This window comes from Acipenser ruthenus, chromosome 40, assembly GCF_902713425.1.
Source record: "Acipenser ruthenus chromosome 40, fAciRut3.2 maternal haplotype, whole genome shotgun sequence".
Classification (NCBI taxonomy): Eukaryota; Metazoa; Chordata; class Actinopteri; order Acipenseriformes; family Acipenseridae; genus Acipenser; species Acipenser ruthenus.
Window position 1 is genome coordinate 9,058,766 of NC_081228.1, and position 23,901 is coordinate 9,082,666.

At 43.7% G+C, this 23,901-nt stretch overlaps 1 protein-coding gene across 1 annotated transcript; it reads left to right on the top strand.

Moving 5' to 3' along the window:
* Window positions 1-9,060: 9,060 nt before the first annotated feature.
* On the top strand, window positions 9,061-22,956 carry LOC117401185 (tripartite motif-containing protein 16-like). Its single transcript, XM_034916269.2, has 6 exons — window positions 9,061-9,727; window positions 12,718-12,813; window positions 18,485-18,718; window positions 18,873-19,032; window positions 20,284-20,349; window positions 22,135-22,956. The coding sequence occupies exons 1-6, from the start codon at window positions 9,128-9,130 to the stop codon at window positions 22,668-22,670; spliced, it is 1,692 nt and encodes a 563-aa protein (XP_034772160.2). The 5' UTR covers window positions 9,061-9,127; the 3' UTR covers window positions 22,671-22,956.
* Window positions 22,957-23,901: the final 945 nt, after the last annotated feature.

Genomic DNA, 23,901 nt, shown 5'->3' on the forward strand with positions numbered 1-23,901 from the left:
CTGTTACAGGCGGTCTATAGCACGCTCCTATTATTATGCCCTTTGAATTTGTGTCCATTATTCTGACCAATTATGATTCTGCATTGTTTTCTTTGTCTTGATTTAACACCTGGGCTTCAAGACTATTTCTTATGTATAGCGCTACCCCTCCACCTCTTCTGTCCTGCCTGTCTTTCCTATATAGTGTGTACCACTAATATTATATTCGTCTCCATCACTCTCAGACAACCAAGTTTCTGTAACACCTATCACATCGTAGTTACTTGTTAGTGCAGTAGCTTCAAGTTCTAACATTTTGTTTCTGAGACTTCTAGCATTAAGATAAATACATTTAATAGTGGTCTGTGGCAAAGTGCCCCGCCCCTGTGTGCATTTGTGTGTTCTATGTTGTATGTATGCGTGCGTATGTTAAATGTTGGTGTATAGATTTGTACACGGGATATAAACAGGTCTGTGTTTCACGTGTGTTTAAATTGTATATTTGTATTTAGGCACGGGATTGCACATCACGCACGTGCATTTAAAATATAATATGCGAGCACGGGGTTGCACAGAATTAATTCACGTGCTGGGATTCAAGTGAATAATTAATTAGTAATTGAATCCCAGCACAACAGTATATATAGATGCACATTTTCATTCAGTCGGGGTTAGGTGTTCGGTGAGTGGAGAACGGGATTGGAGACGGAGGCAAAGATAATAATAATAATAAGAATAAGAATAGTTAAGTGTTTTCACTCACCGTGTTTTGTCTGTGTAGTCCGTTTTGTTTGTCTTTTTATTTTGGCGTGTAGTGCCGTGTCCCGTGTTTTTGTGTTTAAAACCTTTTATTTTCTGTTTATTAAATGCTGAGCGCGATCACGCGCCCAGCTTATACCAAACCACATCTCTCTGTGTATTCCTTCCTGCTTCTGGTCTGACACCACCCACTCTGGCCGTCTTTGTGACACGTGGTGTCCTGCGTGGGATCTACAGCGCCTCCAGGACTCAGGCCAGAGCAGGAACAGCATTCTTGGATTTAAAAAAAAAAAAAAATGGCAGAAGACGCGATCAAAGTGCGGGACTGGATGCTGGAAAATGCTGGGCTGGAGGCCCAGTCTATCCCAGTAGTCGTCCAGTTCCTGGAGTTTATGGATAGGGAACGATGGGAGGCTTATGCGAGGGAACAGACCGTAAGCACCTGGGAGGAAGGTGTGGGGTTGGTCCTCAGCTACCTGGAGGCAATGATAAACGGAACAGCAGCCCAGGTAGCAGGACCACCAGCAGAGGAGTACCTGCTGTCCCCATCTCCACTAGCAGAGGGTGAATGCCTGCTGGTTTTGCGTCCACAGCCCAAGCGGGAGGAGCCCGAACGTCCTACGCCTGAGTGGGAGGAGCCCGAACGTCCTACGCCTGAGTGGGAGGAGCACGATACCTCAGGGTTACTGACACACGACAGCGGTGCACGAGACCTCGAGGTTACTGACACACGACAGAGGTGCACAAGACCTCGGGGTTACTGACACACGACAGAGGTGGACAAGACCTCAGGGTTACTGACACAAGACAGCGGTGCACGAGACCTCGGGGTTACTGACACACGACAGAGGTGCACGAGACCTCGGGGTTACTGACACACGACAGCGGTGCACGAGACCTCGGGGTTACTGACACATGACAGAGGTGCACGAGACCTCAGGGTTACTGACACACGACAGCGGTGCACGAGACCTCGAGGTTACTGACACACGACAGAGGTGCACAAGACCTCGGGGTTACTGACACACGACAGAGGTGGACAAGACCTCAGGGTTACTGACACAAGACAGCGGTGCACGAGACCTCGGGGTTACTGACACACGACAGAGGTGCACGAGACCTCGGGGTTACTGACACACGACAGCGGTGCACGAGACCTCGGGGTTACTGACACATGACAGAGGTGCACGAGACCTCGGGGTTACTGACACACGACAGAGGTGCACGAGACCTCGAGGTTACTGACACACGACAGCGGTGCACGAGACCTCGGGGTTACTGACACACGACAGAGGTGCACGAGACCTCGGGGTTACTGACACACGACAGCGGTGCACGAGACCTCGGGGTTACTGACACACGACAGAGGTGCACGAGACCTCGGGGTTACTGACACACGACAGAGGTGCACGAGACCTCGGGGTTACTGACACACGACAGAGGTGCACGAGACCTCGGGGTTACTGACACACGACAGAGGTGCACGAGACCTCGGGGTTACTGACACACGACAGAGGTGCACGAGACCTCGGGGTTACTGACACACGACAGAGGTGCACGAGACCTCGGGGTTACTGACAAACGACAGAGGTGCACGAGACCTCGGGGTTACTGACACACGACAGAGGTGCACGAGACCTCGGGGTTACTGACACACGACAGAGGTGCACGAGACCTCGGGGTTACTGACACACGACAGAGGTGCACGAGACCTCGGGGTTACTGACACATGACAGAGGTGCACGAGACCTCGGGGTTACTGACACATGACAGAGGTGCACGAGACCTCGGGGTTACTGACACACGACAGCGGTGCACGAGACCTCGGGGTTACTGACACACGACAGAGGTGCACGAGACCTCGGGGTTACTGACACATGACAGAGGTGCACGAGACCTCAGGGTTACTGACACACGACAGCGGTGCACGAGACCTCGGGGTTACTGACACACGACAGTGGTGCACGAGACATCGGGGTTACTGACACACGACAGAGGTGCACGAGACCTCGGGGTTACTGACACACGACAGAGGTGCACGAGACCTCGGGGTTACTGACACACGACAGAGGTGCACGAGACCTCGGGGTTACTGACACACGACAGAGGTGCACGAGACCTCGGGGTTACTGACACACGACAGAGGTGCACGAGACCTCGGGGTTACTGACACACGACAGAGGTGCACGAGACCTCGGGGTTACTGACACACGACAGAGGTGCACGAGACCTCGGGGTTACTGACACACGACAGAGGTGCACGAGACCTCAGGGTTACTGACACACGACAGCAGTGCACGAGACCTCGGGGTTACTGACACACGACAGAGGTGCACGAGACCTCGGGGTTACTGACACACGACAGATACAATTATCGAAATGGCTAGTCGACACACATCCGCTCTATTTGGCAAGTTTTCTGGAAGTTTTAGTCATGAAGAAAATAATTTGCAGATAATCACCAATGCAGTAAACACTGTTGGGGAGGAGCAAAGAACAGTTGCCAAAATAAGAAAGAAATGGATAGCTGTACAAACAGAACGAAATTAAAAGAAGGGAGATGAAAAAGCTTTGAAGCGGATTGAGGAAAACCAAAATTCCTCACAAGAGATGTGGAACTGTGAAAAGTGACCGGCTGTACCGTGAAGTGCTATAAATACACAAGGAAAGCCCTTGAGCTGTGTAGAACAAAAAAAAAATCAACGCTGTGCAGCAAACGTATTTAAAGAGAAAGTGTCTGATCTGTGTTTACTTTTCTGAAAATTGTCTTTTGGACGAAATGTATATAGCCAGCTGAGCACACTCGCTCCCTTGACACTTGTATTAGTCTTTAGGGGCATGCCTGATAATCAAGCTGAGTTTAGCCTCATTATTTAAACGTGTGGGGCAGGTAATAACATGCAGGTTACTGCTGCAACAAAGCTTCGTTATTTGGGGATCTGACGGGTTTCTTTTCGATTTTATCTGTGAGAAGGAGGCGCTTGTCACTATTTTTGTCATTTGAGTTTGGTCCATTTTATTTATTTGTATCACGTTTGTGTGTTATTTAAATTATTTATTGTACACATTTAATTTTGTTTGTATTATTATTATTATTATTATTATTATTATTATTATTATTATTATTATTATTATTATTAATAACGTAATAATTGCTGCACGGCACTTCCACCAGTTTAGCAATGCAATCTTCCCAATAATGCTATTATCATACTGAATAAATCGGTACTTTGGTATATGATTGTATTTAATAAATAAACCGTGTTTGTTTTTACAACTTGACCTTGCCTCAGTTACTGTTATTTTTCACCCACTTAACTTTGGGTCACACATCATTAAATACATAATTTTTGTTTTGTAATTATTTAAAACCTTTGTAAAAAACAAAGTATACTGTGTGTGGTGTGTCGTGTGTGGTGTGTGGTGGTGTGTGGTGTGTAGTGGTGTGTGGTGTGTAGTGTGTGGTGTGTGGTGGTCTGTGGTGTGGTGTGTGGTGTGTGGTGTGTGGTGTGTGGTGGTGTGTGGTGTGTGGTGGTGTGTGGTGTGTGGTGTGTGGTGGTGTGTGGTGTGTGGTGTTGTGTGGCGTGTGGTGTGTTGTGGTGTGGTGTGTGGTGGTGTGTGGTGGTGTGTAGTGTGTGGTGTGTGGTGTGTGGTGGTGTGTGGTGTGTGGTGTTGTGTGGCGTGTGGTGTGTTGTGGTGTGGTGTGTGGTGGTGTGTGGTGGTGTGTAGTGTGTGGTGTGTGGTGTGTGGTGTGTGGTGGTGTGTGGTGGTTTGTGGTGTGTGGTGTGTGGTGGTGTGTGGTATGTGGTGGTTTGTGGTGTGTGGTGGTGTGTGGTGTGTAGTGTGTGGTGGTGTGTGGTGGTGTGTGGTGTGTGTGGTGGTGTGTGGTGTGTGGTGGTGTGTGGTGTGTGGTGGTGTGTGGTGTGTGGTGTGTAGTGGTGTGTGGTGCTGTGTGGTGTGTGGTGTGTGGTGGTGTGTGGTGGTGTGTGGTGTGTGGTGTGTGTTGGTGTGTGGTGTGTGGTGTGTGGTGTGTGGTGTGTGTGGTGGTGTGTGGTGTGTGGTGGTGTGTGGTGTGTGGTGTGTAGTGGTGTGTGGTGTGTGGTGCTGTGTGGTGTGTGGTAGTGTGTGGTGTGTGGTGTGTGGTGGTGTGTGGTCATGTGTGGTGGTGTGTGGTGTGTGGTGGTGTGTGGTGTGTAGTGTGTGGTGGTGTGTGGTGGTGTGTGGTGTGTGGTGGTGTGTGGTATGTGATGTGTGGTGGTGTGTGGTGTGTGGTGTGTGGTGTGTGGTGGTGTGTGGTGTGTGGTGTGTGGTGTGTGGTGTGTATTGGTGTGTTGGTGTGTGGTGTGTGTTGGTGTGTGGTGGTGTGTGGTATGTGGTGTGTGGTGGTGTGTGGTGTGTGGTGTGTATTGGTGTGTTGGTGTGTGGTGTGTGGTGTGTGGTGTGTGGTGTGTGGTGGTGTGTGGTGTGTGGTGGTGTGTGGTGGTGTGTGGTGTGTGGTGTGTGGTGATGTGTGGTGTGTGGTGGTGTGTGGTGTGTGGTGGTTTGTGGTGTGTGGTGGTGTGTGGTGTGTGGTGTATGGTGGTGTGTGGTGTGTGGTGTGTGGTGGTGTGTGGTGTGTGGTGTGTGGTGTGTGGTGGTGTGTGGTGTGCGGTGGTGTGTGGTGTGCGGTGGTGTGTGGTGTGTGGTGGTGTGTGGTGGTGTGTGGTGTGTGGTGTGTGTGGTGGTGTGTGGTGTGTGGTGGTGTGTGGTGTGTGGTGGTGTGTGGTGTGTGGTGTGTAGTGGTGTGTGGTGTGTGGTGCTGTGTGGTGTGTGGTGTGTGGTGGTGTGTGGTGTGTGGTGGTGTGTGGTGTGTGGTATGTGGTGTGTGGTGGTGTGTAGTGGTGTGTGGTGGTGTGTGGTGTGTGGTGTGTGTTGGTGTGTGGTGTGTGGTGTGTGGTGTGTGTGGTGGTGTGTGGTGTGTGGTGTGTGTGGTGGTGTGTGGTGTGTGGTGGTGTGTGGTGTGTGGTGTGTGGTGTGTAGTGGTGTGTGGTGTGTGGTGCTGTGTGGTGTGTGGTGGTGTGTGGTGTGTGGTGGTGTGTGGTCATGTGTGGTGGTGTGTGGTGTGTGGTGGTGTGTGGTGTGTAGTGTGTGGTGGTGTGTGGTGGTGTGTGGTGTGTGGTGGTGTGTGGTATGTGATGTGTGGTGGTGTGTGGTGTGTGGTGTGTGGTGTGTGGTGGTGTGTGGTGTGTGGTGTGTGGTGTGTATTGGTGTGTTGGTGTGTGGTGTGTGTTGGTGTGTGGTGGTGTGTGGTATGTGGTGTGTGGTGGTGTGTGGTGTGTGGTGTGTGGTGTGTATTGGTGTGTTGGTGTGTGGTGTGTGGTGTGTGGTGTGTGGTGTGTGTTGGTGTGTGGTGGTGTGTGGTGTGTGGTGTGTGGTGGTGTGTGGTGTGTGGTGGTGTGTGGTGTGTGGTGTGTGGTGATGTGTGGTGTGTGGTGTGTGGTGGTGTGTGGTGGTGTGTGATGTGTGGTGGTGTGTGGTGTGTGGTATGTGGTGTGTGGTGGTGTGTGGTGGTGTGTGGTGTGTGGTGGTGTGTGGTGTGTGGTGTGTGGTGTGTATTGGTGTGTGGTGTGTGGTGTGTGGTGTGTGTTGGTGTGTGGTGTGTGGTGGTGTGTGGTGTGTGGTGTGTGGTGTGTGGTGTGTGGTGATGTGTGGTGTGTGGTGTGTGGTGGTGTGTGATGTGTGGTGTGTGGTATGTGGTGTGTGGTGGTGTGTGGTGTGTGGTGGTGTGTGGTGTGTGGTGTGTATTGGTGTGTGGTGTGTGGTGTGTGGTGTGTGTTGGTGTGTGGTGGTGTGTGGTGTGTGGTGTGTGGTGGTGTGTGGTGTGTGGTGTGTGGTGTGTGGTGATGTGTGGTGTGTGGTGTGTGGTGGTGTGTGGTGTGTGGTGTGTGGTGTGTGGTGTGTGTTGGTGTGTGGTGGTGTGTGGTGTGTGGTGTGTGGTGGTGTGTGGTGTGTGGTGTGTGGTGTGTGGTGTGTGTTGGTGTGTGGTGGTGTGTGGTGTGTGGTGTGTGGTGTGTGGTGTGTGGTGTGTGGTGTGTGGTGGTGTGTGGGGGGGTGGTTATAAAATACAGAGACAAGTTCATATTGTCATCAGAATGTTTTACCTGAGAAATCCGATCAATAAAGTGTACATTTCCACAGCTAGCTAGTAGCGCCACGGTATGTCATAAAACAGGATCTGCGATGGAAATTGCTACCTGCGACTGCTGTCAGGTTTCTAGTGAAAATCTGCGACGTCACAGCCCTGCGAAAGTTTTATGAAACACGAATTGCAACCTGTGAGGGGACTCTATGTGGCAATTTCCGTTAGGATTAGGCTACTGTTCATTTTATTTCGTACTGCACAATACACATCACAAATATACAAAACAATTAAAAACAAAGCATTAATATCATACTGTTATACCATATACACACGAATTGCGCAATAATACAGCGCAAATTAAATATTGCTGAAGCGGTTTTTATTTTAGCAGACAAGGTGTTCAGTTGTAGCAGTCCTTTGTTGGGCATGGATGCTTTCAATGCAGTGGGTTTGTATGTTGACCCGTACAAGGGAGGTGCTGCAATACAAGGAGTCAAGCGACCCAAAAGTCTCCCAAGCCGGTATAGAGGTGAGGACAGGGAGAAAGTGGAGGGCTCAGGATGCAGTGGAGCAGGCTGAGTCACGGCTACAGCACAGCATGCTGGTGTGCACGGTGACTCCCGGAAGAGCTGGCCTTGGTAGCATTATAACACCACGCTACGACAAGGCCCAAGGGAAAGACAGGCAGAAGCTAGTGCAGGAGGAGGTGCGAGCAACAGTCGAGGAGGAGCGAGCAAGCAGGATGGTTGGAATGCGGCAACAAGGAGCCTGGACAAGATGGGAGCAAGCGGTGGAGCGAAAGGTCACATGGTCTGGGCTTTGGAAGGCCGAGCCCCATTGCATCAAGTTCATGATCCAGGCAGTCTATGATGTTATACCAAGCCCATCCAACCTGTTCTGCTGGGGCAAGGTCGATTCACCATCATGCCTTCTGTGCCTGAAGAGAGGAACCCTTGAGCACATCCTCAGCTGCTGCTCAAAAAGCCCTAGGCGAAGGTCGCTATCGCTGGCACCACGACCAGGTGCTCAGAGCCATAGCAGATGCCATCTGCAGTGGAATTTGCCACTGTAAGCTCTTCCGACCAGCGAAGCAGGCCATCGCTTTTGTCAGAGCTGGGGAAAAGCCAACACCAGCTGCTAGAACTTCCACAGGTCTTCTCGCAACAGCTCAAGACTGGGAGCTGAAAGTTGACCTGGGAAAGCAGCTTAAGTTCCCAGACACCATCACAGTGACGACACTAGCCAGACATTGTGCTGCTTTCTGAAACCTCCACGCAAGTAATTTTACTTGAGCGCACAGCCCCTTGGGAGGATCGCATTGAGGCGGCCAATGAAAGAAAGAGGGCAAAGTACGAGGACCTGGTGGAGCAGTGCCGCAGTCAGGGGTGGAGAGCAAGGTGTGAGCCCATTGAAGTGGGCTGCAGAGGGTTCGCTGGACAATCCCTCTACAGGGCCTATAGCCTACTGGCATCACAGGGGCCAACAGGAGGAAGGCCATTAAGATTGCCATAGAGGCAGCTGAAAGAGCCTCTAGGTGGCTGTGGATCAAGAGGAATGACCCGTGGGTGAAGTAGAAATGCTACTTGGACACAAGTCGGGCCTTGATCAACCCCGGTTGGGTCGCCTGGGTGAGGGTGTATGATGTTGAAAGACCAGAAACACCCGATGACCTCAGGTTACATCACTGATGATGTGTATTTTCATTTGAGAAAGGAGAGGAAGAATCATAAAATGAGTTGGAGACAAGCTGATGAGAAGCAATTACCATCCGCAGTACGAATTTAAATGGGGTGCTGCTTTTTATGCAAGAAAAATTAGAAAAAGCAAGTCAACAAAGTTAAAACATATTTACGATATATTGATATACTGATATATTGATAAGTGAAATGGAATTAATATACTGGGCTGCAGTCAGTACGTACTGTACTGCTGTTTGATTCTGAGGTGTTTACATTTAATGAAATACTAATACAACATGTTCTGCATTATTTTCCCAGAAAGGGTATAGACACAACAAATCCAATGTTTGAAGTTCTATCCTTCTTATAAACCTGTAGAGAAATGGATAAGAACTGTGACATATGATCTGTTTCTCTTTGTACAGAGCCATTCTCAAACTCCAGTCCCATCCCCCACTCTCTCCTCTCTGCGCCTTTCACACTGTGTCAGCTCAGCCTGCTTTTCAAACCCCGCCTCTCAGAGCCACACACCGCTCCAGGAAACCAGAGGGCACAGTTCAGCTTCTTCTGTTGTAAAATCGTCTCTCTCATGGAATCAGAAATGGCAGAAGCAAATATTCTAGTTGGAGAGGACCACTTTAGCTGTCCAGTGTGCCTGGATATATTGAAGAACCCAGTCGCTATTCCATGTGGACACAGTTACTGTATGGGGTGTATTAAGAACTGCTGGGATCAGACTGATCATATAGGAATCTACAGCTGCCCTGAGTGCAGAGAGACCTTTACGCCAAGGCCAGTTCTGCGCAGAAACACCATGCTGGCTGAAGTTGTGGAGAAATTAAAGAAGACAGGACTCAAGCCTCCTCCTGCTCAGAATTATGCTAGACTTGGAGATGTACAGTGTGATTTCTGCACTGGGAGAAAGTTCAAAGCTGTAAAATCCTGTTTGACGTGCCTGGCTTCTTACTGTGAAACACATGTCAAGCCACACTATGAAGCTGCTGCATTTAAGAGGCACAAACTGGTCGATGCAACTGGAAATCTGGATCAAAAGCTTTGTGCTGAACACCAGAAGATGTTGGATGGGTTCTGCAGAACTGATCAGATGTGCATTTGCTGGTTGTGTGCTGATAAAAAACACAAGAGCCACGACACAGTCTCAGCTGACACAGAAAGAACAGCGAAACAGGCAAGAGATTTTTAAATATAATCTATATATCCTGGAAGGATTCCCAGGGAGATTAAGCACATCTTTTTACAGTGTCTTTTACTTTCTCTGCCTAAACTATTATGGATTAAAATGTATTTCAGGATTTTATTTTAAAGTTTGTGGAACAATAATTAGTAGTATTTATATTTCTAATATTTTCTCTGTATAAAATCATAAATCATATTTCAGTTGAACTTTAAGATATTATAGTTAAATCTTTATCTGTAAAAAAAACAAATCCCTTGCAAGCCAACCACGTATTTCCAAACAGCATATTTAATATAATATTCTGAACATTCAAGTGAAAGCTGCTTCAGTTAGTTGCTTGACAAAAAGAAAATATGCAGCACATTCAAAGCAGCCACTATTCTGTACTTGTAGTTTGAAGAAGTTCCTTCTTCTGGACAGTTATTGTGCAGCCAGTTTCCTTTTGTATTGTTTTGTTGCTGGCAGCAGTTTGCCGTTGAGTAGATTACATTTGGCAGTTATTCTTACCAGATTATTTTAAAACTTGTTGGCAATCCAGTACCCATGACTGGGAGTAATTTAAATAATCATTAAAACAAAACAGACTTGTCTCAATTAACCGATATGGTCAAAGTTAAAGTAGGTCGCTTTTTTTTAAACTTTTACTGGTGTGTCATCATCAGGTTAAAAAGGATGAAAACGTTAGGTTACTTACTGTAACCCTGGTTCCCTGAAACCACCAACAACATTATGTGTGGGATATGCCTGCCTATTGGGTAGGTATTACTGATCTCTTTATATCAGAGCTGCCGATAGGCCCCTTCCTGGGATGACGCTCTCGGTCCCGCCCACCGAGGACCTGGAAAAGGTATGCGGCGTAGTCCAGCTAGCCACCGTACATATATCAGACAACGAGGCCCCTCTGAAGAGAGCCCAAGATATAGCCAACCCTCTAGTAGAGTGCACGGCTACTCTCCCAGGTGGGGGTAAGCCTGCAGTGTCATAAGCCTCAGCGACTGTGTCAGCAATCCAATGCAACAGTCGCTGCTTTGAGAGGGGCTGTCCTAGGGTCCGGATACCGTAACAGACAAAGAGCTGGTCAGTATGAGACGGATGGCTCGCTTGCAGAGCAAGGCGGCCACTTCCTCTTTAAGTACCGAGGCCTGATGAGGGTCCGAAATGAAAGTGTGCGAGGCTCCTCGGAAGGGGGGAGGTCCCAAACGGAACTGCAACGCGTAACCGTTGTGTAAGGTAGCGAGCACCCAGGAGTCTGAGGTGCAAGCGAGCCAATATTGCAGCTGTTGTACAGTAAAGGGGTTCTGAGGCCGCAGGCCCTCAGGGCTTCTTCTGGGGCTGTTGATGCTGGGGTGGTAGCTTGCAGACAGCAATGTCTGGCACAAGCTCGGGTACCTGATGCGGATAAGGCTGTGTTATTAGACGCGCCGATATCCCCTGGGTATACATTTGGTCAGCCTAGGGCTTGCCCTTGAAGGCCGGATATTTGGAGCAGCATACTAGATATGAGGCAGAGCTCCATGGCCACCAGCTGTGGGAGCGGGGTCTCCATGAGCACGCCATCCAGGTATGCGGTGAGAATACTCAGCTGATGGCTCGGCCATGGGAGACTCAGCGTCTACGGTTGTACTGAGCACCATGCATATCAGGCACTGATTGCACCATGTAGCGTGAGCACTACGTGCACCGAACATTGTGTACACCGGGTTCACAGTGTGCACCAGTTGCAACAAGCACCCATGCATACCAGAGAGCCGAGGGATATATAGGCACTTTGTGCACCGAGCACCGTGCGCACCGAGGTACCGAAGCACTGGGGGGCAGCTATGCAACGATGTCTACCCTAACCACGTAGTCACACACCTGGTCAGTGCGTAGTATGCACCAGGGAGACACAAGGGCCGAAGCCATGGCGGGCGAGCTGAAAAGCAAACAGCAAACACAGCGAAAAACAGTTGGGGGAGAACACACTATTATTTGTTATGAAAGGCCTAACTCACCGAGGTAGGTGTGCCTATGCAGCCGGCGGGGACGTGCAGCGGCAGCCAAACAAACAAGGCCTAATCCAGCTGCCCAGTCGGCGGCTGGTGGAATCACTCGACAGCGGGGATGCGGCGAGGCCTGGAGGAACTGTATTCTCCCAAGAGTGTAATTTTTAGAAAGAAAAAACACACACACACGCTTCTTATAGTACTGCACAGGTAGTCGCTCACACACGACAGACAGTAACAAAGGAGGCAGCCTGCAAGACAAGCGAGCAGGCTGCTGAAGACAGAAAAAGAAACTTCAGTTAGGAGTCACTGATTCTGGGAAAGTGACAAGCCGGCTTTCAGCACGAATGCAGGGGAACTGCAGTCGACTCAGCCAGCTCTTTTTACAAACAACGCTCAGTTAAACACAGAGGTCTTACCAAACCATCTTGAGAAGCAAAAAGAGAAATAGCTTCCTCAGGATGACGGTTTTAATCCCTCGGTGGGCGGGACTGAGTGTGTCTTCCCAGGAAGGGGCCTATTGGCAGCTCTGATATAAAGAGCTCTGTAATACCTACCCAATGGGCAGGGATATCCCATACATAATGTTTTTGGTGGTCGTCTTCGAATTGAAAGGGATCGAATGCACTAGAGCAGGGGTTCTCAACCCTGGTCCTGGAGACCCACTGTCCTGGTGGGGGTTCTCAACCCTGGTCCTGTAGACCCACTGTCTTGGTGGGGGTTCTCAACCCTGGTCCTGGAGACCCACTGTCCTGGTGGGGGTTCTCAACCCTGGTCCTGGAGACCCACTGTCCTGGTGGGGGTTCTCAAACCTGGTCCTGGAGACCCACTGTCCTAGTGGCTTTTGTTCCAACCGAGCTCTCGGGTACTTCATTGAAACCTTAATTGAACTAATAATTTGCTTAATTTGACTTTTCAAATGGTTCAGCTTACAAAAAGTTAGAGTTTTGATCTCACCCAATGTCACATCAAAAATGTCACTGTTTTTGAACACAGAAGCAGCTGAGAGAGACGCAGGCAGAACTACAACAGAGAATCTTGGAGAGACTGAAAGAATTGGGGGAGCTGAAACAGGCTGTGCACTTACTGAAAGTGAGTATGGAGCACAGGGCTAACCAATACCATTTAGACTTTTTATTTTAATAATTTAAACATTTTAACTATAAGACTAAGTGGCACAGACACACACAGCATTTCAACTATAAGACTAAGAGGCACAGACACACTCAGCATTTCAACTATAAGACTAAGTGGCACAGACACACACAGCATTTCAACTATAAGACTAAGAGGCACAGACACACACAGCATTTCAACTATAAGACTAAGAGGCACAGACACACACAGCATTTCAACTATAAGACTAAGAGGCACAGACACACTCAGCATTTCAACTATATGACTAAGAGGCACAGACACACACAGCATTTCAACTATAAGACTAAGTGACACGGACACACACAGCATTTCAACTATAAGACTAAGAGGCACAGACACACACACAGCATTTCAACTATAAAACTAAGTGGCACAGACACACACAGCATTTCAACTATAAGACTAAGTGACACAGACACACACAGCATTTCAACTATAAGACTAAGAGGAACAGACACACTCAGCATTTCAACTATAAGACTAAGGGGCACAGACACACAGCATTTCAACTATAAGACTAAGAGGCACAGACACACACAGCATTTCAACTATAAGACTAAGTGACACGGACACACACAGCATTTCAACTATAAGACTAAGAGGCACAGACACACACACAGCATTTCAACTATAAAACTAAGTGGCACAGACACACACAGCATTTCAACTATAAGACTAAGTGACACAGACACACACAGCATTTCAACTATAAGACTAAGAGGAACAGACACACTCAGCATTTCAACTATAAGACTAAGAGGCACAGACACACAGCATTTCAACTATAAGACTAAGAGGCACAGACACACACAGCATTTCAACTATAAGACTAAGTGGCACAGACACACACAGCATTTCAACTATAAGACTAAGTGACACAGACACACACAGCATTTCAACTATAAGACTAAGAGGCACAGACACACACAACATTTCAACTATAAGACTAAGAGGCACAGACACACACAGCATTTCAACTATAAGACTAAGAGGCACAGACACACACAGCATTTCAACTATAAGACTAAGAGGAACAGACACACTCAGCATTTCAACTATAAGACTAAGAGGCACAGACACACACAACATTTCAACTATAAGACTAAGAGGCACAGACACACTCAGCATTTCAACTATAAGACTAAGAGGCACAGACACACACAGCATTTCAACTATAAGACTAAGAGGCACAGACACACACAACATTTCAACTATAAGACTAAGAGGCACAGACACACACAGCATTTCAACTATAAGACTAAGAGGCACAGACACACACAGCATTTCAACTATAAGACTAAGAGGAACAGACACACTCAGCATTTCAACTATAAGACTAAGAGGCACAGACACACACAACATTTCAACTATAAGACTAAGAGGCACAGACACACTCAGCATTTCAACTATAAGACTAAGAGGCACAGACACACACAGCATTTCAACTATAAGACTAAGAGGCACAGACACACTCAGCTTTCCATACAGTGTTAAGAATACGTTGCTTATGTTTCTGTACTCAACGAGATACAGTTATCCAATACGAATGATATGAAGAGTAGGCTACACTTCAGTGAAACTCAAGAACAAAAATCAATATGAAGAACAAAAACTTTTTTAATAGTTACCAAAAACTGCCCATTCATTCAGAAATGCTTATTTCAAAACTAAAAAGAGGTTCTTTGTATCGTTTCGGTATCCAAAATCAGTGGTATTGACACATCGCAAGACTTTTTTAATCATATGAACCTAACAGTGATGCAATCAAAAAGTAAGTTCTTTCCTTTTCACTGTGTTTTTCTCAAGTATAAACTGATTAAATATAATACTAAACATTTATTAAAACGTTATCATTTATTCGTTTAAACATTTAAACCTAACAGATTTGTAGTTGAAGTTGCCAATGTGGACCTAAATACAGATTTATTTGATTTCTTGGCACAGAGGTAGACAACCCTGGTCCTGGAGGGCCTCAATCCTGCAGTATGTTTTGTAGGCATCTCTTAATCATCAATTGCTAAATACCTGGAACAAATGGAAATTCAGACCAATTACAACAATCATTTAATCAATTAGGGTAAAATCCAGAAGATCCTGTGGCACTGTGGACTAGAGTCTCAGCAGACACAAGTGTTACAAGATATCACATTCATTTATAATACAAATTCTGGTACCCATTTATATAGGGGATTTGAACCCCCAACCATCAGACAGGATTAGCACTTGTATGTGCTCGCTCTGTCCGAGATCAGCTGTTAATTAAGCTGGTAGGTGTGTCTCGGCGGAGCGCGTATACCAACCAGCTGATCAGTGTGATCAGGGCTGCTGCAAGGCCTCTGTGAGGAGCTGCACATTTTAATTTCGTTTTGGAGAGGTACGTTTTTTTCTCGGTACATTTCCCATTGTTGGTAACGGGCCCCGAGTGTGTCTTTTGTTTGATAATAAATACTGCGCCAGTGCGTGTGTGTTCACCGCAACTCTGTGTCTCCGCGCCTCCATTACGAGCCTCACCTGCCTGCCTACCTGCTTCAGCTGGGATAACAACGACTCCATCACAGTGCTTCACAAAAACCATCAAAAACACGATACACACAGCATAGGAAAACATTCATTATAGATATAGCAGAACTAAAATAATAAAAAGATAACAACAACGACTCCATCACAGTGCTTCACAAAAACCATCAAAAACACGATACACACAGCATTGGAAAACATTCATTATAGATATAGCAGAACTAAAATAATAAAAAGATAACAACAACGACTCCATCACAGTGCTTCACAAAAACCATCAAAAACACGATACACACAGCATAGGAAAACATTCATTATAGATATAGCAGAACTAAAATAATAAAAAGATAACAACAACGACTCCATCACAGTGCTTCACAAAAACCATCAAAAACACGATACACACAGCATAGGAAAACATTAATTATAGATATAGCAGAACTAAAATAATAAAAAGATAACAACAACGACTCCATCACAGTGCTTTACAAAAACCATCAAAAACACGATACACACAGCATAGGAAAACATTCATTATAGATATAGCAGAACTAAAATAATAAAAAGATAACAACAACGACTCCATCACAGTGCTTCACAAAAACCATCAAAAACACGATACACACAGCATAGGAAAACATTCATTATAGATATAGCAGAACTAAAATAATAAAAAGATAACAACAACGACTCCATCACAGTGCTTCACAAAAACCATCAAAAACACGATACACACAGCATAGGAAAACATTCATTATAGATATAGCAGAACTAAAATAATAAAAAGATAACAACAACGACTCCATCACAGTGCTTCACAAAAACCATCAAAAACACGATACACACAGCATAGGAAAACATTCATTATAGATATAGCAGAACTAAAATAATAAAAAGATAACAACAACGACTCCATCACAGTGCTTTACAAAAACCATCAAAAACACGATACACACAGCATAGGAAAACATTCATTATAGATATAGCAGAACTAAAATAATAAAAAGATAACAAGAACGACTCCATCACAGTGCTTCACAAAAACCATCAAAAACACGATACACACAGCATAGGAAAACATTCATTATAGATATAGCAGAACTAAAATAATAAAAAGATAACAACAACGACTCCATCACAGTGCTTCACAAAAACCATCAAAAACACGATACACACAGCATAGGAAAACATTCATTATAGATATAGCAGAACTAAAATAATAAAAAGATAACAAGAACGACTCCATCACAGTGCTTCACAAAAACCATCAAAAACACGATACACACAGCATTGGAAAACATTCATTATAGATATAGCAGAACTAAAATAATAAAAAGATAACAACAACGACTCCATCACAGTGCTTCACAAAAACCATCAAAAACACGATACACACAGCATAGGAAAACATTCATTATAGATATAGCAGAACTAAAATAATAAAAAGATAACAACAACGACTCCATCACAGTGCTTCACAAAAACCATCAAAAACACGATACACACAGCACAGGAAAACATTCATTATAGATATAGCAGAACTAAAATAATAAAAAGATAACAACAACGACTCCATCACAGTGCTTCACAAAAACCATCAAAAACACGATACACACAGCATAGGAAAACATTCATTATAGATATAGCAGAACTAAAATAATAAAAAGATAACAACAACGACTCCATCACAGTGTTTCACAAAAACCATCAAAAACACGATACACACAGCATAGGAAAACATTCATTATAGATATAGCAGAACTAAAATAATAAAAAGATAACAACAACGACTCCATCACAGTGCTTCACAAAAACCATCAAAAACACGATACACACAGCATAGGAAAACATTCATTATAGATATAGCAGAACTAAAATAATAAAAAGATAACAACAACGACTCCATCACAGTGCTTCACAAAAACCATCAAAAACACGATACACACAGCATAGGAAAACATTCATTATAGATATAGCAGAACTAAAATAATAAAAAGATAACAACAACGACTCCATCACAGTGCTTCACAAAAACCATCAAAAACACGATACACACAGCATAGGAAAACATTCATTATAGATATAGCAGAACTAAAATAATAAAAAGATAACAACAACGACTCCATCACAGTGCTTCACAAAAACCATCAAAAACACGATACACACAGCATAGGAAAACATTCATTATAGATATAGCAGAACTAAAATAATAAAAAGATAACAACAACGACTCCATCACAGTGCTTCACAAAAACCATCAAAAACACGATACACACAGCACAGGAAAACATTCATTATAGATATAGCAGAACTAAAATAATAAAAAGATAACAAGAACGACTCCATCACAGTGCTTCACAAAAACCATCAAAAACACGATACACACAGCATAGGAAAACATTCATTATAGATATAGCAGAACTAAAATAATAAAAAGATAACAACAACGACTCCATCACAGTGCTTCACAAAAACCATCAAAAACACGATACACACAGCATAGGAAAACATTCATTATAGATATAGCAGAACTAAAATAATAAAAAGATAACAACAACGACTCCATCACAGTGCTTCACAAAAACCATCAAAAACACGACACACACAGCATAGGAAAACATTCATTATAGATATAGCAGAACTAAAATAATAAAAAGGATATTTTATATAAGTCTCCAATCATGCGTTGAAAAAATGTGATATTAAAAAATAATAAAACAACATCATACACACAACATAATAAAACAGTGCTAATGAATATTAATAATAGAAAGGCTATAATAAAAAAAGCCTTTTGAATATAAATATGTTTTCAATCTTCACTTAAAAACAGCAAGACTTCTAGCTTCTCTGATAAAAGAAGGCAGAGAATTCCATAATGTAGGAGCCTCATAGGAAAAGTCCCTTCCTCCCATACTATTTGAATTTACCCTTGGGTAAATGGGTGCTAATCCATTAAGGGTTTTATAAGTTAAAAGTAAAATGTTAGCATCAGTTCGAAACTGACAGGAAGCCACTGTGTATTTATGTATTTTGCATATACATTCTAAATAATATGATGTTTTGTCTACTTCACTGTTTCACTCAGAGCACAGCACAGACAGAAATAAAGGAAAGTAAGATGATATTTACTGCGCTAATCCGATCCATTAAGAGAGTCCGCGCTGAGGTTCTTGTGCTGATAGAAGCTAATGAGAAGGCTTCAGTGAATCAGGCTGAAGGACTCATAAAGAGACTGGAGCAGGAGATTGATGCGCTGAGGAGGAGAAACGCTGAGCTGAAACAGCTTTCAGAAACAGAGGATCACATCCATTTTCTACAGGTAAACTCACTGCTGTGAAGAAAGTTTGAAATTAATTAGGAGTGTGGTTTCAGACAGTCTTTTCCAATTGAATAGACCATTGGTGTTCCCCAGAAAAGTTTTGGACCCCATTCTGTTTCACTGAAAACTAATTTTCTCCACTTTCATGTTGTAGAATTTCCAGGCTCTCTGTGCCCCTCCTGTAACTGGAGATTTACCCAGCGTTACTGTCAATCCAAACATCTCTTCTGGGACGATGAGGAAAGTTGTGGCTGAACTTAAGGAACATATTGAGAACTTCTGCAAGGGGGAATTAAGCAAAATGACTAAAACAGGTTGGTGTGAAACCTATTTATATGTAAGGGATAACACACGACAAGGCGTGGAGTGTACTGCATTAACATACGGCTGTGGGTGGGCTGGAGGCATGAAGCGAAGTATTATTATTATTTATTTCTTACCTGACGCCCTTATCCAGGGCGACTTACTATTGTTACAAGATATCACATTATTTTTTACATACAAATACCCATTTATACAGTTGGAGTTTAACTGGAGCAATCTAGGTAAAGTACCTTGATCAAGGGTACAACAGCAGTGTCCCCTACCTGGGATTGAACCCATAACCCTCTGGTCAAGAGTCCACAGCTCTAACCACCACTCCACACTGCTATCAACAAACATATCAACAAAGACATATGTTAATGCAACACAGCCCACAAGCCTGGAGTGTGTTATCCCAACTTATAAAACAGACACCATAAAACATAGAAAAAATGATATGTTTTTATTTAAAAAAAAAACAAACAATTTTATTATATATTCTTCCGCTTTGGAGAAAAAATAGTCCATGAGACAAGGTCAAACAGGAGGTTTTCAACATTTCCAACATCAAATACAATACTAGTTTATCCCAACCGGGATAAAAAAATAATTAATTGTACTACAACTACAATTAGACAAAAATAAGTTCCGCCGTGCATTAAACTATTTAATGCACTGTTGAAAGCCCCTCAACAGCCAATCAGCGTACAGCATCCAAACATTCTGTTTTTTATCAATGTATATATTATATATACAAATATATTTTATATAGCTAAGCAGAAAGTTATTCCCTTTTTTATAAACTGGATTATTTTGTTTGATTACTCTGCTCGTTCAGAGAGGTTTGGTAATTGGTACAGAGGTTGGCATTCACTGTGCTTAACTGTGAGTATTCCTGATTGGCTGGTCTTCAAGAGCCACAGGAGGTTCTTTTATTTTATTTATCTGTGCTCTGTTTCTTAATTCAACTAATTACTTGATCAATAGGCTGTGGTGGTTTTCCCCTGAACCTTTAACAATTGAGGATTTCGAGGTAAGTGCAAACTTGCAGGAGTGTGGATCTCCAGGATTGGACTTGACCACCCCTGTTAAAAGGCAGGAAGGCATTCATTGTTTAACAAGCCTCAGGGTTTCTACATTCTTTAATCCAGTGCTTTTAAATTATTAATAAACACCTCTTGCACATTCCTGGCTATATAAACATTGCAGTTTTGTTGCAGATTCAGTCACTACGTTTATTTTTCTCTCTTTTCATTGCCCAGTGAATGAAGTTGCAGTTTACAGTCTACAGGATCCAGAGCCAAGGACCAGAGCTGAGTTTTTAAAATGTAAGTCTGTTTGATTGAATGATGTGTCACTTCATTTTGAGTTAACAGCAGAGAACAGAGAAGGGTGGAGTTTGAAGACTGCAATTATTATTTATTAGTAACTGTGTGTACATTTGATATTTTATTTAAAAATAGGAACTATGTCAAATAGTTGTAATATTTAAAAAAGTAAATTATTTGAAAATATTTAAATATGTTTTGGCATAGGCACTGGAACCTCCTGAATCTTACTGGTGCTGAGGTTTACAATGGTCACATGACATGGCAAGAAAAAAAAACTCTTACTGTTAAAAAAAACAGTACTTAAATACTGTTAACCATTATAAATAGCGTGCCAGCCAGGGCACTCACAAAAAGCAAATCACATATGACACTATTATTTAAAACGCTTGTGCACAGAAAAACTTCGAGCTCCAATGAGAATTTCTGTGTGGTTTCTCTGCACTGATTGGCTGTCTTGTCTCTCTGTTGCCTTTATATTATTATTTATTTATTTATTTATTTCTTAGCAGACGCCCTTACCCAGGGCAGCTTACAGTTATATACAAAAAAATATACACATCAAGAATTACAGTACAATTAAGAGCAAGATACAAAATACAATGACTTCAGTCCTAATAAGAGCAAATACAAAACACAGTACGATTTGATATCGGGGCAGTTCAAGAGCAGATAACAGTGTTGATAGTTACATCAGGGTTAGATACGAGTGCAAGTGAAATACAAAGTACTACAGACTGGGTTAAGTGCAGGATTAAATACAGTAAAATAGGGAGCAGATAAGTGCAAGTTAAAGTGCATTAAAGGCAGAGTGCTATATTGTCCAGAAGGGAAGAGTTGAGTTTTTACAGCTGTTGTCTGAAGAGGTGTGTCTTGAGGAGGCTCCGGAAGGTGGTCAGGGACTGGGCAGTCCTGACATCCATAGGAAGGTCGTTCCACCACTGCGGGGCGAGGGTGGAGAAGGAGCAGGAGCAGGCTCTGGAGGCAGGGGAGCCTAGATAAGGTACAGCCAGTCTTCTAGTGCAGGCGGAGTGGAGAGGTTGGGTGGGGGTGTAGGGAGAGATGAGGGTCTGGAGGTAGCTGGGTGCAGTCTGTTCAAGACATCGTAAGGCGAGTACAAGAGTCTTGAACTGGATACGAGCAATGATCGGGAGCCAGTGGAGTAGCGTGGGAGAAGCGAGGCAGAGAGAACACCAGGCGAGCAGCAGAGATCTGGATGAGCTGGAGCGGACAGGTGGCGGACGCAGGGAGGAGTTGCAGTAGTCTAGGTGGGAGAGTACCAGGGCCTGGACGAGGAGTTCCATGAAGTAGTTGGTGAGGAAGGGTCAGATTCTTCGTATGTTGCTTAGGATATTTAAATATTTATCATGAATGCTGGTGCTATGAGTAAAATCATTTTAAATACATTTAAGTATTTTATTTTTAAACTATTTTCAAATTTATAATTGCACAAACAGTAATTAACTCATGGTGGCATTCTGACATGCAGAATGCTAAATAAATATGTTCATTTCAATAACTTCAAAATAGGCCCTTAAAACAATTGAGAAGAATTTGTTGAATGCTATTCTACATTTACTTTCCACAAAATACATTAAAATTTCTTCAAATAATATTTTCTTTCTGACATAGTTATATTTTTTCAAATAATATTTACTTTAAAAAAAGAAATTCAAATAGTTGATTTTTCCAGGTTTGCTGCAAGGCAAATTCATTTTGGTACCCATTTATATAGTTGGCTTTTCCAACTGTCTTTTCTCTAACTGTCCTCTTCTCTTTAATCAGATTCCCGTCAACTGACACTGGACCCCAACACAGCGCATAGAAAACTCCATCTGTCTGACGGGAACAGAAAGGTGACCCGAAGTACACAAGCCCAGCGATATCCTGATCACCCAGAGAGATTTGACAGGTGGACCCAGGTGCTTTGCAGAGAGAGTTTGTCTGGAACTCGCTGCTACTGGGAGGTTGAGTGGAGTGGGGGAGATGCTTTTATAGGAGTCACATATAAAGGAATCAACAGGAAAGTGGGGCAGTATGCCTGTGTCCTTGGACGCAATGACATCTCCTGTAGTTTGTACTGCTCTGATTCCATTTATACTGCCCGGCATAATAACAAGAAAATTGAAATAATTACTCCCTACCGCCGTCGAATAGGAGTGTATCTGGACTTTACTGCCGCCTCCCTGTCATTTTATGGAGTCTCTGGGGACTCAATGATGTTCCTGCACACATTCCAAACCACATTCACTGAGCCACTCTATCCTGGGTTTTGGCTTCCTTGTGTAAATTCCAGTGTAACAATCTGCAAGCTGAACTAGACCACTGTTATGTTGAAAGGGAACGTTCTTAGCCTCCTTGAGTTTCTGGGTATCTTCCAGAAGGCTTTGGTGCTTAGAATTGTTCATAAGCACATAATTAATGCTTAAAATATGCTTTTAATATGCTTTATAGAACAAGTAATACATGGTACTATCAACATTTCCAAATGTGTCATACATACATAGTAGTTTGTTCAATATTCTGTTTATACTGTACCAGAACTGTATTTTTAAAAAGAAGAGCAAATATTTACCTTTTATATTAAATCAATATATCAAGGGTTGATTCTACCTGGCAGATCATTTATTATCAACAGACTTTTCCTTAATTTAGAACCCTCTTCATGTCCTTGATAGAATGTTGATGCCTTCAGTGGTGCAGCTAGCTTTTCATGCCAGGGTGGGGGTGGGGTTGAGGGGCGGTACTTATTTAAGGGGCCCTGTAACAGAGTGTGTGCATGTGTGTGTGTGTGTGTGTGTGTGTGTGTGCTTGAAGTGTTCAGTGTGAATGGGTATGTGTTCATTGTTCACATTTGGAATGTGCACACGGGAGGGAGAGGGGGAAATTAATTAAGTCACGTCACAAATATAAGGGAGGAAGGTGCACTGTGTGTTGAAGTGTTGTGCAGAGAGAGATTGTGTGAGTGTGTTAGCCGTGCTGTTTGTTTATTGTTTTGTTTGTGTTTAAATAAATACTTAAAACCTACTATTTCTCCTCCATGTCTGCCACAGCCCCCACTGATAAGACTTATCTTTCGTTTGTGTAAACCAACAATGTTCAATACATGGGCAGTATATGAAACATATACTTGGTAACAAAAGTATCATCAAGAGATGATTTGTAGAAAACAAACAAACAAGTGCCTGAATCACTAACAACATAGCTGATGTACTAATACTTACACAAATATCTTTTAAGAGCTTTAATTAATAGCAGGGTAACTACTATATTATGCTTAAAGAATTGTTTTAGCTCAATGTCTGATACTAAGGACATTTTCTAACCAGTAGCTGAGCTATTTTTCTGACAACAAGATTAAAACTTGATGTATGTACACTTGCTTGCCATTTTAGAGTATACGTTTCACAGGGGAACTAGGAGCTAAAAACATTTGCAGGAAAAACTAGCCTAACAGTGAGCTTGTAAACAGCACCTGTACGGAGCCACACTGGGTTTTAGTGGAGTTGTGTCGTGTTTGTTGACCTTTTGTTTATGTAACGTGGTACAGAC

Excerpts from the sequence above, each read along its gene's own strand:
- LOC117401185 (XM_034916269.2), top strand. The coding sequence starts at position 9,128 with ATGGAATCAGAAATGGCAGAAGCAAATATTCTAGTTGGAGAGGACCAC. Across the intron at positions 19,033-20,283 it reads AAGCAAAATGACTAAAACAG|TGAATGAAGTTGCAGTTTAC; the intron begins GTTGGTGTGAAA and ends TTCATTGCCCAG. Across the intron at positions 20,350-22,134 it reads CAGAGCTGAGTTTTTAAAAT|ATTCCCGTCAACTGACACTG; the intron begins GTAAGTCTGTTT and ends CTCTTTAATCAG.